Source organism: Toxorhynchites rutilus, chromosome 1 (assembly GCF_029784135.1).
Source record: "Toxorhynchites rutilus septentrionalis strain SRP chromosome 1, ASM2978413v1, whole genome shotgun sequence".
Taxonomy (NCBI): Eukaryota; Metazoa; Arthropoda; class Insecta; order Diptera; family Culicidae; genus Toxorhynchites; species Toxorhynchites rutilus.
The window spans coordinates 72911794-72929060 of NC_073744.1; the positions used below are offsets into that span (position 1 = coordinate 72911794).

The window sequence follows — 17267 nt, forward strand, 5'->3', positions numbered from 1 at the left end:
TTTAAAAGATGATCCCCACTGTGTGTTATTGTTTACAGTCCAACTTGAAAATGGAAAACATTCTCTCGGGTAAGCGCTAAATGATCATGCACAAATGGTATACTATCCCAAAATTTTCCCTCAGTCAGTTGACGAAAATGAAAGAAGTAAGTATATAAGCGGTTCGGGAGCCGATTCGGAAATACGATGTAAGCCGCATTTCGAGACAAAAAGAAATGTGGACGGAAACCGGATCCGGTAGACAAACCATTGGACCGGAAAGTCATACGTGTTTACACCATTAAGAAGAGTGCATCAGTTTGGGGTGTGGTAAAAAAGGTGGGATCGCCTCTCAGTACCGTCCATCGATGCAGATGAATCGAAGTGAATGAAACTTCGCGTAGTGGGTTGATGAATTTAAGCATTTGAAAATGCCGTTGGACTTTATTTTATGGGGCTAAACAGAAACCGATGAAACTGAGACGTTTGCATTCGACAACGCGAAAAAGGAGCATATATACAATAGAATAACTTTCCATTTTCATCCTTATTATTTACTCCTATCCAAATCCCACTCTTTCCATCGAAATGCTATGTGTAGTGCATGACACATCTTTTTCTTCTTCTTCTTGGATGGCACTAACGTTCCAGTGGAACTTTTGCCTTCTCAACGTAGCATTACTTGCGTCAATTTTATTAGTAGTACTTGGTTGAGTTTTATATGCCGAATAACACGCCTTGAATATACTCTGGAGTGGCAAGCTCTAGAATACACGTGATCACAGTGCAAATCGGAAGAATTTTCTCGACGAAAAATCCCCCAGTTAGAACGGGAATCGAACCCGAACCCCCGGCTTGATAGTGTGGGACGCTAACCACTCGGCCACGGGAGCACATGACACATCTACAACCATCAAAATAAATGCGATTAAATTAATTGAAATTAATTGAATAATTAACGTAACGTAACGTGACGTGGATGTTGTATGTGAATCGCACTTAACCCGCTGCACACCGTAGACGCATATGAACAAATATAGTACTGACAATAATGAAGATTACTCTGTTTAAAATTGTTCCTCTTTGCTCATGAATCGTTTACATAAGTAACATAACATAAGTAAGATATCAGTTATCACCACAAATATTCGTTTTTTTTTTTGGTTTACAATACAAGATTTGTATATTTGTTGTTCCAGATTTGATCATATTTGTGAGCAAATGAATAATGTCGTAGAAACGGTCATTTGGAGTTAATTACATAGCCGCCTAACGCGGCGCATCTAAAAATATTTTGTGTCCACTCAAGAAAAACTGTCAGCTGCTCAAATGCTCAAAAGAAACATGTTAACCTAGCAGATAGACACTTTGCGTCAATTCCTGAGTAAGTTGAACTTTGTAGATTCGTTATCCGAATTTTAATGTGAAATTCTACTTCAACTCATATCCTGACTGACTCAATAGACGAGTTTCATTGAAATGTTGTTACAACAAACATTTTTCAAATCGATTCATAGCAACAAACTACGAAACATTTAGGTACGACGAATGGAAAGCATTAATGTAAAATGTAAATCAGTAAAAAAATTGGCTTATCAAAAATGCTCAAGATTGAATTTCGAATTATTCGTTTCCGTTCAATATGATGTGAAGGCACCTTTCGTGCCGTGTTAATATATTCAAAACAGTCTTCTGGCATTCCTGGATATGATTTCAATGTTGACATTTGGTTGTGTTGTTTGAAAAAGACCCGTTTGATAATCTGTAAATTTTTCCAATTACTGAATTAAATTTGATGGTTACAGTTGAGAAAATATATTGTTTATGCAATTCTAGTTTAATCGTGAAACAATTTCTGAAGATAAAAGCGGAACGGAGGGGGGTCTACGTAGCCTAATTGGTTGCGTGTCCGCTACTAAGCGAACGATCATGAGCTCATTACTCAGGGCCCCTCAACTGACCATCTTAGTGTGTTATTCTAGCTACTATGTCCACGCAACAATCATCATGTGTCGGTAATCCCAGTCCCTTACCGCTCACATTTTCGGTCTGCTGCATCGGTAATTGGCACTATTAATAACGCAACAAAGGAAGCCTCATATCAACAGTCCCGCTGTGAACATTCGAACAATAGCAATATTCTTACGCCGGAGAAAGGCGACATGTGTTGTGCATCGATAGAATAGAAATTCTCTTGTGTCTAAACGGCTACTGTGTTATAGATAAAACGAATGTTTATCGATAGATAGCGATACTCTTACGCGTCAAAATAGTAACAATGTAATATACAGGGTTTTCCAACTTTAAATTCCGAAAGTAAATTGAAATAAAATATTTTCGGCCGAACGCACATTACGATGATGCACAGGTTTCACAATATCCGCTACGGATCCAGTTTGTTCGAATTTACGCACTACATTAGCGATTGTGTGCTATGTAGGCCGTCCATGACGACCAAAATCCGTCCGTAATTTCGGAAGTCCGAAATGGAAAACCCTGTACAACAAAAGTTACCTTAAGATGAAAAATGTACACGAATGAATTCGGCTCTGTTACAGCTGAATTGCTAATTGAGCCTAATAATATAAACTGTTGGGATAAAAAAAGCGGAACGGAGGAATACCGATGCTTTAAATCAAGAAGATGAACAAACACATCAAAACAAACCAGATGACGACTCGACTTCTTCTTCTTCTTCGTCTTTTTGGCTTTAAGAGGGTTTAAAAGAAGACTCGACTGATTCTTCAGCGAGCGAGGCCGAACGGTCGAGTCAGACGAGCTGATCGATATGTTTTTAGCCGTGCTCGGCTTCTGAAATATGGAAACAAACGAACCGAGCGCTCGTCCTCTCATCTCGTCATCTAGAATAGGGCCCCATATCAGTCGATCAGTGCATTAAGGTATCAGTGTTGCCAGTGTTAAAATAGTATTTGATACCAATAAATGACCACACTTTACAATCAGTTTTCTTCACAATTCTTTACAATTCAGTTTATATTAAAAAACACGTTTCGATCCAACACCATCGATCGCATTGAATGTTATCGAAATATAATTTACAGCGTCATTTTGAAATAGTACACACAGGGTGCCCGACTTGAGGTGTTACAAATTCAATGCACGGGTCTAAAGTTTTGCGATAAAGAACAAAATTACCACTTTTCACGAGAAAATCTGAGAACCACTATATCGGATTGGCATGGAATGGCTGCATATTCCTATTATAAATTACTTGCTTTAGGGTGTCGACACCATAGTACCGTGCAGTACTGACCTTGGCTCATAAGATACCCAAAATGGAGCAATTCAATGAATTTAATGTTTACCAATAGAGATGATACCATTGTGATGGCTCATAGCGGCCAACATAAATTCTATAAATCTAACATTGGCAGCAGTCTTCAGAATGCAACGCGGTGCTGATGTGCAGCAAGTTTTTTGTACTCAGTTGAGCTCTCACTCCTTGTATACACATGCGCTATGGCGAATGAGCACGCTCCGAGACACATATAAAATGTTTTGTTGTCAGCAACGTTTATGCACCGAGTTTTATACCGTCTTTTCGTCGTGTTTTGCACCGTATTTCTATACCTGTTTTTCATATACAACCGATTCCCAGGAAAAACACACAGCATCATGATGCAAACACACTCCCCAGGCTCAATCCAGGGGTTTCCGAACACGCACAGGTCTTCAATACAGCTCAATCTTGTCCAATCTGAGACGAGAATCGAGCTAAAGAAAGGGCTAGGTCTTTACGGAGTCAAAAGTTGAGTGGGCAGTGGATTCCTTAAAGCCTTTTAAATCTCCAAGACCAGATGGGAATTAACCGGTACTGTTACAAAAAAGCAAGGATATTAATGTTCCTCTTCTGACGTAGATGTTTAGGGCTAGTATGGTACTCAGCTACATTCCTAGTGAATGGCGAGAAATCCGGGTTATATTTATTCCCAAGGTTGGTAAACGAGACAGGACGACTCCCAAAGCGTATAGACCAATTAGTCTAACATCTGTCATCTGGAAAATGATTGAAAAGATCATTGACCTCCATATCATCCATATTGAATCTCCACAGTGCTTCACACGTTAATTTCAAAAATAGAGAAGTCTTTTGATGCTAAAGAAATCTCACTTACAGCTTTTCTTGATATTGAGGGAGCATTTGACAATGCATCCCACAACTCTATCTATGCTAATCAACCGGCTAATAACTGCTAAATTAGGAGAATCTACACTAACAACGAAACCAACTAGAGATTGCTCTCAAAGTGGAGTTTTGTCTTTTTTGTTGTGGTCCCTAGTTGTCAACGATTTTTTCAATAACCTAGTTAATTTAGGATCCGAAGTCATTGGTTTTACTGATGACATAATCATTTTGGTGAGGGACAAATGTGAGTATAATATTTCCAATAGAATGCAAACAGGCCTTAATTACACACTCATATGGTGCAACTTGGAAGGACTTAGAGTTAATCCTTCAAAAACAGTCATAATTCCATTTACCAGAAAAAGAAAGTGTAAAATTCCATCTCTTAGATTGCGATTTGTACAATTAGATCTTCCAAAACGAACCAAATATTTAAGTGTTATGCTTGACCAAAAGCTAAATTGGAACGACCAACCGGAGTATGCAATATACAAAGCCCAGACTTCGTTCTGGACTGGTAGTAGTATATTCGGAAAAAAGTGGAGGCTAAAACCGAGAATGATTTACTCGGCAATTGTTAGGCACAGCCTAACATATGCTTCACTACACTCTGTCCAACTTCCATAAGACCAGGCAATGATCTTGCTGCTTTGTGTCATTGTAAACAAACAACGCTTCAATTTATATTCTAGTGTATTGGTGTTAGTAATTACCTGCATAATTTTCATATTTGTGTGTGCAAGCGTTGAGCGTAAACATATGTTGTGTTCTGCGAGTGTCAAGTTTGTATAAGACCAGTTACATTTTCCGTTGTTTTATTTGCATTGATCAATAAATCTGGAAAATCCCGGAGAGAAAAGTGCTCACGGAGAGAGAAAAGGACAAATTCATGCACTTCACCAAGAAATTTTTTGTATCAGAGAAATTGCTTCGAATACCTTAAAATCGCTTAAAATCGCTTATATATCCCGGGAGACAATTCGTCAAGCTTTGATGAAAAATCCTTACATAAAGAGAACTAAAAGGTTGAAGCTCCTAATCATACATCATCTCACATAGAAATACGTCTGAGTTTTGCCAAAACTCACGTGAACCGACAGTGGGACATGGTATGTTATAACAAAGAATGTTTTCAAATGAATACATCTAGCTATATACCCTACGCAAAAGTTCTTCAATGTAAGACGGCATTTTTTACTTTTAACTTTGCTAGGTTATCTTCAGTGACGAAGAAATGATCAATTTGGATGGTCCTGATGGTTTCATCGGGTACTGACGTGAGTTACCGAATAAGGAAAAGTATATTTCAACCAGGAACTTTGGTGCAGGCTCTTGCATGGTTTGGGCGGGATTCTGTGCAACCGGAAAACTCAAGATAGCCTTCACATACTTCAAAATGAACAGCAAGGATTACATACATGATCTGGAATCCTCTCCCCTACCGGTTTTGCGTAGGTATCGTAGGTATCAGAATCTATGAATCTATGTTAAAGCAGTACACCGCGGTTGATGAACTCAGGGCCGCACATTGGGAGACATGGGAATATATCAAGAAATCCGTTCTGCAGAACATGATAAATAAAGGGTGTGTCACATCAAATTGCATCACGGAAAAAACCCTGTAGAAATTTAATTTTTAGGAATTATATCTTCAGCTTTCGCTTATCATCAGATTAGAGTGTATAGGTCACGTTGGCCATGCTTCACTGTCAATTTTTCGTAAATTTGGAAAAATGTCGTCGAACGAAAAAGAGCGTCGTGAATTAATCCTGTGCACTCATTTCGAGAATCCGGAGTTGTCACATCGGGACATCGGTAAGATGCTGGGAATCGTCCAATCCACGGTCAGCAGAGTACTAAAACGATACTTCGAGAACCTAACCATCGACCGGAAGGTGAAGAACGGCTAAAATGGATGCTCCGTCAGTGAAAAAGATCACAAGCGCGTAGTTAAGCAGTTTAGACGTGATCCGAGAAGTTCGGTCCGGGATGTCGCCAATAAGCTGAATTTGTCAAGTTCATTCGTCCAGCGGACCAAGCAGCGGGAGGGCCTGCGTACATACAAGGTTCAGAAGGCTCCTAACCGCGACGAAAGGCAAAACATGGTGGGGAAGACGCGAGCCCGGAAGCTGTACACCGAAATGCTGACGAAGCCGCATTGCCTGGTAATGGACGACGAAACCTACGTCAAAGCGGACTTTCGTCAGCTGCCGGGCCTGTTGTTCTTCTCCGCAGAGGACAAATTCAGCGTTCCGGAGGAGACTCGCAAGCAGAAACTATCCAAGTTTGCCAAAAAGTACATGGTGTGGCAAGCGATCTGCTCTTGCGGAAAGCGGAGCGCCCCCTTCGTGATGACCGACACGGTAAACGGGCAGGTTTACCTTAAGAAGTGCCTACAGAAGCGCTTACTACCACTATTGAAGCAGCACGAGGGCCCGACCATCTTCTGGCCGGATCTCGCTTCGTGCCACTATTCAAAGGACGTGTTGGAATGGTACGAAGCCAACGGGGTCACCTTCGTGCCAAAGGAAATGAACCCGCCCAACGCGCCGGAGCTTCGCCCAATAGAGAAATATTGGGCGATTATGAAGCAGACCCTTCGGATGAACCCAAAAGTCCCAAATCGGAGGCGGACTTCAAGAGAAAATGGATTTCTGTTAAAAAAAAACTACAACCTGACGTTGTACAGAACCTTATGGACGGGGTAAAGAGGAAGGTGCGAGCATACGGGCTTGGGCTCGAAGTATGAATAAAAAGAAAATGCCAAAAGTTGTTTAATAGTTTTTATTTTACTGTCTAAAATTTTCAAAAGGATCGGTCTACTGGGCGAATTTCTACAGCGTTTTTTCCGTGATGCAATTTGATGTGACACACCCTTTAGTATGCCAAAAAGAATTTTCAGGTTACCAACCGAAATGGCAAGGTTACCAATAATTGACATGTAAATCTGGCGATTGTTTTGAATTTTCCATTGATAATGCTCTTGAATTAGAAATGGTCTTGAAAAAATTGGGCAGCTGATCATATGTAAGCTCAGTAAATAAACAAACGACTCTTTTGAACGAAATTATTGTTAAATATACTTTTTATCTAAGCATTCAACAACGTTACAACGAATTATATTAAAGGTGGTCTTATGGAAGTTGAACGGAGTGTAACTGAAAAAAATGGAATGTTAAATGACGCGCAAAACGTTAGCGGCTAAAAACATCATGAATCATTCTGTTTAGAATGTAGAACCTTCCGTTTCAGTGAACAAGTCGACACATACGAATTAGATCCGAAAATAATCAAAAAGCAAAGTATTGTACTGGTATATGATAAAAATAATGGTATCCAGTGATTTATGATTCCATCTAACAATGTGATTCACACGTAACACGTAATTCTGGCACCGTGGAACTGTTTGACTGTGGTATATCAAATTTAGTGGTTCGAAAATCAATATAAAGCAGAATTTCAAATGCAGTCTTTTATGTTCTTGGCATCACTACGCTGCACGTATGAGACTCATCCAACTAATTAAATATTTTCTAATCAATCATCGAATGATAACTCATACTTCTCTAACCAGTTTTCCTTTTTCCAAAATGTAGGGATTATGATTTCTTGAATTTCAAATGGAGGCACGTAAAGAAAAAGTCATATGACATGTTTCAAAAGTTGCTATCATGTCATTCTTCCATTCATTATTGTTAATGTTATTTTTAATTGTTGATTATAAATTATTTTTTATATGTTATTCGACTAAACCTCCTTATACTACCATAAGTTTAACGAAACTACTAAGCGAAAGATTGAACCTGACTATTGCGATATCAGTGTTACAAAAATATAGCTCTTATGACTCAGGAAAAGGGAACTCAGGTTCGGTTATTTCTTAGCCATTGTATCCTTTCAAGCTATTATTTGATTGATTTCAATCTGTACTTTTTTTCTGTCTTATTCCTATTATTCCTTAGCACCTTTTGTTTTTGTAGATTTCACTATAATCTTCACTAATTGTTTCTGTTATTGCTAGATGGTGATTATGCACAATACGACTATTACCAATATTTACGTGCCTCCATTCGACGTAGACGAAAATTATTATCCCACGCCTGTGGGTTTAATCCAACTCGAAAAAGCTACCACAAAATCAATGCATTTGGAGAAGGGGCTAATAAATGGTTTCTTAAAAATCAAAAGTGATATAAATATGGAACAAAATAATGAAACAAAAAAAAACAAATAGTTCCAAAGAGTAGCTGTCATTGTTTTTGTATTTCTTTATGATAAAAAAACGGAAAACATATGAAATAACTTCCAATCTTTTTTTGCTGTTCATGTTTATGTTTATGTGTAATGCGTTTGGAGAAAACTAAAGCTGATGTTTTGATGGCGGTATTTGTTACGGGGGTGGGTTCTATTATGCTTTACCTTGACCCGCTGCAGATCGATCGGACTCATAATCGTCCCTTGGAAAAACTCCACGGTGGTGAAATGACGCTTGAACAGACCTTCCAGCTCCAGATCGGGTGGTTTACTTTGCATTTTTTTATTAATGACATTTTCGTTATGTCCACGATGGGAGCAAGCAACAGAGTGATCGTGTTTACGTGAAACCAATATTGCAATTGTTAGTTATTTACGATAGTATCGGAACAGACACGCGATCAGAACAGTGAGACATTTTTGTTAGTTGAAGCGAGTTTTGTTTTGGCAAGCAATCCGAGAGTAAATTTTGTGATTATCGCAAAAAAGATGTTATTTGATCGGTTTCGGGCAGGATAGAAAACAGAGAGAAAAACACACAATCATGGTTAGTCTTTGATGAAGAAACGATTTGAACACGTAAAAATCACGCTTCGATTCTGTTCTGAGAGAGGGGGGAATTATGTTTAATTTACGTTTTTCTAGTTTTCTGTAACATCGATCAATTATAATATTAAAAGATTGTTGCTTTCATTGTGCATCATCTGAAGCTGTGGCTGCAGCTAAATGCGACATATATGTGTTATTATTTGTTTAGTAAGGAATAAAGGAACATATTTATGTTAAAACTCTTACTATGATACTGTAGAATAATTGTAAGCAAACTGTTGATTAAAAAAAAGTTTTTTATCAATTTCGGAAGCAATCGAAAAGTTATTTCGAAATATTGTTATGAGAATAAGTAGCAGTTACATTTTTGTGTAAATAAGATGCGGCATTCCAAAATAATCTATCAAAGTAGTTGATAAATACGAAAAAGAAAGTTGAAAAAAATTGCGAACGTATAAAAAATATCGAGTGAAAACAAAATTAAACAGAGTATTATTTTAGTTGATAAGAATATTATAAGAATGAAAGAATAGCATACCTTTAACATGCATTTTGAAAGACTTACTGGTTGCAACATCTTCCGATATTGATTCGTTAACTTTAGATCATTCTCGGAATATCTCACAATCGTAAACAGCAATAAAACATGTAATTAAAATGAATTTTCAGTTCTGAACAACGTTGCTTCAGTGGCGAACTATTAAGAAACAATACTGTCTGCTATCTCAATCGGATACGCGTTCGGCATAAACGGCGTTTGTAACAATATCTATTAGGTACAAAAACGAAGTCTCTACGCGCTCTTGCGATTATGCGAATTTCCTGAAGGCATTTCTTTTATTCCTGAGAGTAACCGCGACTGCCTTTTTATCATTTATGTTTCCGAGATCGTGAAAGTTATTTTTTCCAAACTCGATATGGTGCTATTTCAACGAAAAAAGTGAAAAGTAAAAGTAAATCACTGTAGTTATGTTTGAACCAATATTAGTTGGTGGATCATTTCAAGTGCCAGGAGCAACTTTGTATGAGTATGAGTAAAGAGGAATAATTTGAAAAATGAACAGTAATGTTCATCTTGGAATATTTTGTATTTATATTTCATTGAATATACCACATGGGCTGAAAAGTCCCGGGACTTTTAATGAAAACAATCGTATTTTAGGCAAAGCTGTATTTATTCCTCAACATAGTTTCCTTCGAGAGCAATACACTTGGTATAGCGAGTTTCCAACATTTCGATTCCCTTTCTGTAGTACGAAACGTCTAGGTCTTCGAAATATGCCTTAGTGCCACTTTGCAGACTGCCTGTCTGCCAGACTGTGGTAATGAATCCATGTTCCGTCGATTGTCACAAAACGTCGAAGTAAATCCACTCGATTACACTTCAACAACGCCAAACCGGCTGTTGAATCATCAACTTGCCGCTGTTTTTGATCGACCGTCAGCAAACGCGGCACCCATCGCCCGGATAGCTTTTTCATGCCCAAAGTGTCGTAGAAAATGTACAAAATCGACAGATGAGAAATCCACAATGGTAACTGTGACGGATTTCGCATCGAGTTGGAAGACAATCCCTAATCGAAGCATCACTGTCCCCCTTTGTACGACGTCACTGGACAGTCGGGTGCGAAGGAATCCATCTATGTCTGGCGAAATTGTAAGAGGGAACAATTAGTCTGGCGGCAGTAAGAAAAGAGGAACACTATTTTTTATAAACTTTTAAATATAGGAAATTGTTAAAAAGTAAAACGTGGATTAGGTTTGATTAGGTGATTAGGTAGCCAGGTAGCCATATTGACGCCTATCGGAAAAACTGACTTTCGCGTACATGATTTTGCGCTGCCAAGTGAGTGATCAGAGATTATTGGGTCTAATCAGTCAAAATTAAAAGAAACCCATCATGAATTTGGAGCACCTCACGCCAGTGGAACTGGACTTTGAACTGATGGTGAGAACAGTAAAAGGATTAAGAGGACACGGAGAGGACATCATAAAGGGAAAATGTCAAGGTTATCTCAAATATTAAGCAAAGAGAACACTGAAGAAACACCCGCACCTACATCATAAGCTCATGTTCTGCCGGATGTTGACAGCATATATCAATGCCAAGCGAAAATGCCTCCCATTATGCAGGCAGTGGAAGCAGCCCTATAGCAAAAGGATGAACTTCTAGCGAAAATATGTAGATCCAGACTAATGCACTACAAATTCAGGCTGTCTGGAATCCAACTGGAATGGTGAAGTTGCGGAAGAAGATGGCGAACCTAAAAAAAACCCCGACGAGCTACCAGAAGATGCCCAGCTACAATCAATTGTGAAGGAATCTTCTCATCATCAACTGCAACTAGAGCAGGAGTTCAACAGCAACTTTATCAGTAAAAAATGCAGCAGTAGAATTCTAGTTTCCCACAGCAGGTCCCAGAATTGGACAATATTCCCCCTCATTGGCGTGATGACTTCCTGCGGTTTCTAACATCTCGAAAAAAGCCCAGTACACCGAGTAAATCAATTCAGCAATCAATGCCAAACCGGTTCACACAACCAGTGCACAAATGGCCATTCGAATACGCTGGTCAGTCGAACATCATCCAGTTAGGAGAGTTCCTGAATCAAGAAAATACCTATACATATGGAGGGGATCGAAGAGCAAACTTTGCTACGATCCATCTTGCATTTGCTCAAGGAACGAGCACTCCAGTGGTACACTCGGTCGTACCTCATTCTTACAACCTGGGAAATCCTCAAGACGGAGATCAAGCAAGAATTCTTACCTCCTAATTATTCCGAAATTGTGAAGCAGGACCTGTACCTGCGCTTCTAAGGGCCAAACGAGTCATTCACGGATTTCACTGAGCCTGCAATTTCGGAATCTGAAAAACTCTTCATCAGTCCCACTTGAACTTCGACTTCACAACAATCAGAAATCGAGAAACCAGAACTGGGAGAACCCACTCTAAGGAGCGTGGAGTCTCCCAACTGGAGACTCTAACTAAATTTCCAGTCAACGGAGAAGTGAGAACTGCGGATAACTCAGCTCACATGATCTCATACGTAACCTGAGTTCCTTCATTTTGGAGAATAATGAGAAATACTGGGGTAGAGATGATTAGTACATAAAAAAGGGGAGTAAATGTAGGGATGGTCTGGTTCAAATATTGAAAAATTTGAGTAAGATGGATGCAGAAGATTATAACAAAGAGTTTATTATTGCTATTTTGATATACACGAAAACATGGAGTACATTGTACTTTAACATCGAAAGAATTTGGAAATAAATTTCCACAATTAATTCTTTCTTACGTCGAAGAGATGTATGCTTGTAGCACTGCGTATTGTAGCTCAGTTTTGGCACAAGGGGTTCGCGATGTCAATAGAGAGAATGGAGGAAAAATAACAAAGATAGAGTGTGCAGACAGTAATCACAGAAAACGAACAGGAGACATGATTAAAAAAAGACTGGACGAAATTGATCGGAGGATAATTCACTACAGCGAGACCACAGAATAGTAGAGCTACTGACTGCGAGATGACCGAATAAAAAATTGCACTAATAGTACGTGATCAACTTTTGATCAACATACCCATCCGTAAACTCATTGTCAAAACGACAAACGCAGCAAGTCTACCAAATTAAATTATATTCCATATAATTGTGCCATTACGAACTATAGTTAAAAACCTAAGGAATGCAGTCAAAATATGTTAAACTCCCATAAAAGGATTTTTATCACTATAAATCCACGACAGCCATGGCATACATATAGATCCATGTGCAGTGCCTTGAAACCGAAACAATTACAAAGTATATAAACCTACAAATAATTGAAGGAAAAATAATTTCACGATCTTACCGGAACTAACAAATTACAACATTACTATTATACCGCGCGATACCACTACGGCTCGGATGAGTTGTTCTGAGTATGTTATCCCTGCAACATAAACGCCGATCGTTTCAGAACCAAAAAAGAGAGAAAATGGTAATATGTAACTAGCAAATATAGCTTTGATGTTTTGGTTTTGCTGTGTGTACGAGTCTAGCGTATATTACGTAAAATAATGGATGAAACACATGAAGTCCATGTTTGTAGCTCCTCATTTTACTGGTGGTGAATGACAGTGTTTCTCGATTACTGAGAATATTTTGTGCTGAACATGTGCAAAAATGTGTGTTCCAATGTTGCATAGTGTACTTTTTTTTGGTTTAAATTCGAGAATAGACGACTGATAATGTTCAAAATTCCACTTTCATCTTCTCCGTATGATACTTCTCAAAGTATGATTAATTGTTCTTGTAAGAGCAAAGTTTTGCTTACAACGAAAGAAAACATTTCTTCGAAAAATATTGCGTTTTTGTGGGATGTACCTTAACTCGCTCCAAATCGACTGCGTTCATCATAGTTCCCTGAAAAAACTCCACCGTCGTGTAATGTCGCTTCAAGAGACCTTCGAGTTCCAGATCAGGCTCCTTTCTACATTTGTATTTGTACAGGTATTTTTGGTTTATTACGTTAATATTTTGTTCATAGTAAACAAATGATATATAAGTTGATAGATTGAACGAAGCAGCGAAACAATAAAAACCGCAATGATCGTGTGATCAAATCGATGGCATTATGAAAAAGAGAAAGCGAACAGAAAAAAGACATATCGCATAAGAAAATAATTAGATGAAGCCTATGTTTTCGCTGAAGATGACAGTGACAGAAAATGAAGATGGTTCATTAGTTTGGAATGACTTGTTTTTTAGCTTTGAAACAAAATTCGTTCAAATAATTACTTTAATATTATAATTGATGATTAGTACTTTTCGTATCAGCGGTAGCTAAATGTTGATATCAGTATCTTTTACCAAACGATGGAGATATTTATGGCAACAATAGATACGTGAGGTATGTAATGACTAATACAATAAAAGGGATTACTTCGTCTAACAGCTCTAGCTAATGTAGAATTGCGCGATTACCAACAAACACATAACGGAAGACAAACTGAAATGGCAGAAAACTTGGTAAACGGTTCAACTTACCGATGTAAAAATACCACTTCAACGTCCACATCCTCGCGATCTTCGTGTAAAAAATCCTTCAGGAAATGAGACACCGACTCGTACGTTATATGTCCGCACACCACGATATGTCTTTATGTTTTCGTTCAGTTTCAGATTACGAACAAACAATCACACACACACAGACGGTAATACATTTCATCACCATTGGGATCCACCATTAACGTTGTCCATTCGGGTTCAGTCGAAGCGGCCAGATGAGGATTCAAGGTAGTATCCGGTTGTGATATAAATGTGCGCAAGAGCATCACGTCAAATAACGTATTGTTTTGTTCCGTTTGAGGACAAGCCGAGTTGATGTGGAGAAACAGACAAAAATCGATTAGTTTCAGATAAAATATGCTTTTCCGAACGTTGAAACAACACCTTAACTTGGAAATAAAACGCAAATCGAGTTTCAACAATTGCAGGATGAATCCAATAAAGCATTCACGACAAATCCTTCCCAGAGGTTCACACCGATCAACGCTATTCTGCACAACAAATTGTATTCAATGATAATAGTAACTTACTCTGTGATTATTGAGACATCTGTTATGTTGAACTAGCAAAATCGATACCTTGTACCCGAAGTGTCATAATGTCAATAGTTTATCGTTATCACGAAATATCCTATAATTCGAAACAAAACTAACTCCTGCTACCACCTTTGGAAACTAAACCAGTTTGATAAATGAATGGAATTTTCCAATGCATCAGTTTATGATTCCCATGGATTCGATGAAACGAAGATATACACACATGTTATATTCCAGATCTTCCCGTCCGATATCACTTTATTTACTTAAAGCCGGATAATGCTAGTAGTTAATTCACCTGGATGAATCAATTCTCGCGTAACTTTTGAATAGGACCCATTGACATCCTCTTTCGATAACCACGGCCTTGCCGACAGATTTTGCGCCAGTTTTGCCTTATAGTTTGATAAACGAGGTTCTCTTCTACATTCCTGATCATCGATCACATCGGGAAGTGCTCTATCCGCTGAGTTATTAACTAAAGGAAATGAATGAAGGAAATCAATCAATGCAGATAGATCATTTGTCAATTCAGTACAATTCACGCTTAATTTTTCAATGGGACCTATCTGCTTTGATCGATTCTCTTCGTTGACTATCTCTTTCCAATAACCACGACCTTTCGGACAGATTTTTCGCCAGTTTTGCCACATAGTTTGATAAATTTGATAAAGGAGGTTCCCTTCTACACTGCTGATCGTCGAAAACACCAGGAAATGCTTTTACTGCCGAGTTATTAACGAAAGAGAATGTTGATTAGTGACCAATCATTATCCCTGTATTTCTACAACGGATCTTTACCGTAGCGATTTTTTAAAAGGAAATTATATTTCAACAAGTTATAAACATATAAGAGCTCAAAGACGACTTTGCAGAAAGTCGATATCGTCTCGTCTGTTAGATCTCTAGGTAGCAGGATGCTGGATGTATATATTGACGGGAATGTTCTGAAGATAGGGTTAGACACTGGAGTTCCTTGTGGTATTATCAGCCTGCGCACTCTTCGCAGTATAAAGGTAGTTTTCGACTACAAAAGTCAGAAAGACAGTTTGCTAGTTACACGGGGCGTAAGATCCACTGCATTGGCCGATTGCCAGTGAATGTATCGCATAGAATGAATTGCACAGTTTGATCGCGACATTGATTTTGTACAACTGTTCAGTACGGATCGGCAAGTCAATACACTCACTACAGCGGAACCGAAAATCACTAAGGAACAGCAACAACGGTTTTTACACCTCATCCCACGTTACGACAATGTATTTGGAGAAACCCCTGGCGAGGTTGTCGGACCCCCCGCTACATTACACCTCAAACCGGGATCCACTAATTGATTAGGAAGCTCTTGCTATAGTTTGGGCGGTGCAGAAATTTTTCATGTAGGGGAAAAGGGGAGAATTTGGACCACCTAAGTAAATCGTCTAATATTTCCAAACCAATACGGTCTAAACAAAAAATGGCACATTGAACACTGAGCTACACTTGTTTTCTCTCAATAACTAATGTTTAATCATTATATAAAGCTTCAATATACCAAATACATCATCAAAAAAAAAGAGATGATTTTTGGACATTAAAATTTGATGCGGGGTGATTTGGTCCAGTGTGTGTTTCATCGAAAAAAACATACTTATGCTTATGTAAAGTATTTTGGGATAATGTTACAGTCAGTAATAATGTTCTGGGATCGATACCAAGTGTCTTGACCAGATTCCAGACCAGAAAAGTTGGATTGACACCATCTCGAATTCTGCATGAATCTTTTCACTGTTAGTCGAGCTTTTCAAACACTTTTCATGCTTGGTCAAAGAAAATCCGTTCTCGGTGGCCTGCGTTGCTCTTTCAAGCTCCTCCTTCTTCCAACGTTGTCTGTCCATCCTCTATTTGTAATTCAGAGGCATCTGGAATCAATTAGACCAAAAAAAGTCTCAAACCTGTAGGACCAATTCACCCCACAGAAACGTGTCCATGTCACCCCACACAACACGCAAAAATTAAAATGCAATTAATTTCATTTATTGTTATCAAACTTACAGTTTCGCTACATCAAATTGTTCCTCTTCTGTAGACGAACAGAACTGTACTGCACAATACATGAAAAGTTTGTTTAATAAGCGGGAAAAACCTTAAAACCACTATCGGAAAACTCACATTTTTTGACGATCAAAGTGCTTGCTGTGTTTATGCTACCGTTTCCCTCTACTTGTGAAGTTTTACCAAAGTTTTTTTACTTTAGGTACGTACGGTTCAACAATAGAAGGAAATGACATTATAAAAAATCCAAGTTGAGCCGTAGTTTTTGAGATAAAGGGGTGGTCCAAATCACCCCATATGACCAAATCACCCCGTGTTACCCTACCTGTATTTTCATCTCTGGACGTTGATCGCAGACCACAAACCGCTGTCACAAATACTACACCCAGAAAAATCGCTTCCAACGCTCTGCATCAGACGTATGGGCCGTCGACTTTCTGCGAAATTTCGACTTCGACGTTGTGTTCAAACGACCAAAGGAAAATGCAAACGCAGAATTCTGTTCCCGTGTTGTTCCAGGTGGTAGGATCAACCAGTTGCGAGAGAATCTGGCTGTCACGCAGGGCAAACAGTTGTATGAATTCGATTGTTTTATGCTACATCAAACCCATCAGCTGCAAATTCACGCGCAACGCAAGAAACGCGAAAGGACTATATTTTGGGACGAATTGCTCGAACTCTCGAAGATTGTCAATAGGGGGCAGCAAAAATGGTCATG

The 17267-nt window shown here is 38.6% G+C and overlaps 1 protein-coding gene across 26 annotated transcripts in view; it reads right to left on the reverse strand.

Annotated features, from left to right (window-relative positions):
• Positions 1-17267, reverse strand: part of LOC129762995 (calcium-activated potassium channel slowpoke) — a 196156-nt gene that overhangs the window by 86577 nt on the left and 92312 nt on the right. For 20 of the 26 annotated variants that reach the window (XM_055761676.1, XM_055761691.1, XM_055761681.1 and 17 more), the window contains exons 8-9: positions 13959-14069; positions 8546-8651 (exon numbers count right to left, since the gene is read on the reverse strand). In XM_055761676.1, coding sequence (XP_055617651.1) covers positions 8546-8651; positions 13959-14069 — 217 coding nt within the window. Of the gene's footprint in view, positions 1-8545; positions 8652-13295; positions 13402-13958; positions 14070-17267 lie in introns of all 26 variants that reach the window. The other 6 variants (XM_055761679.1, XM_055761670.1, XM_055761668.1 and 3 more) reach the window with 1 other exon arrangement.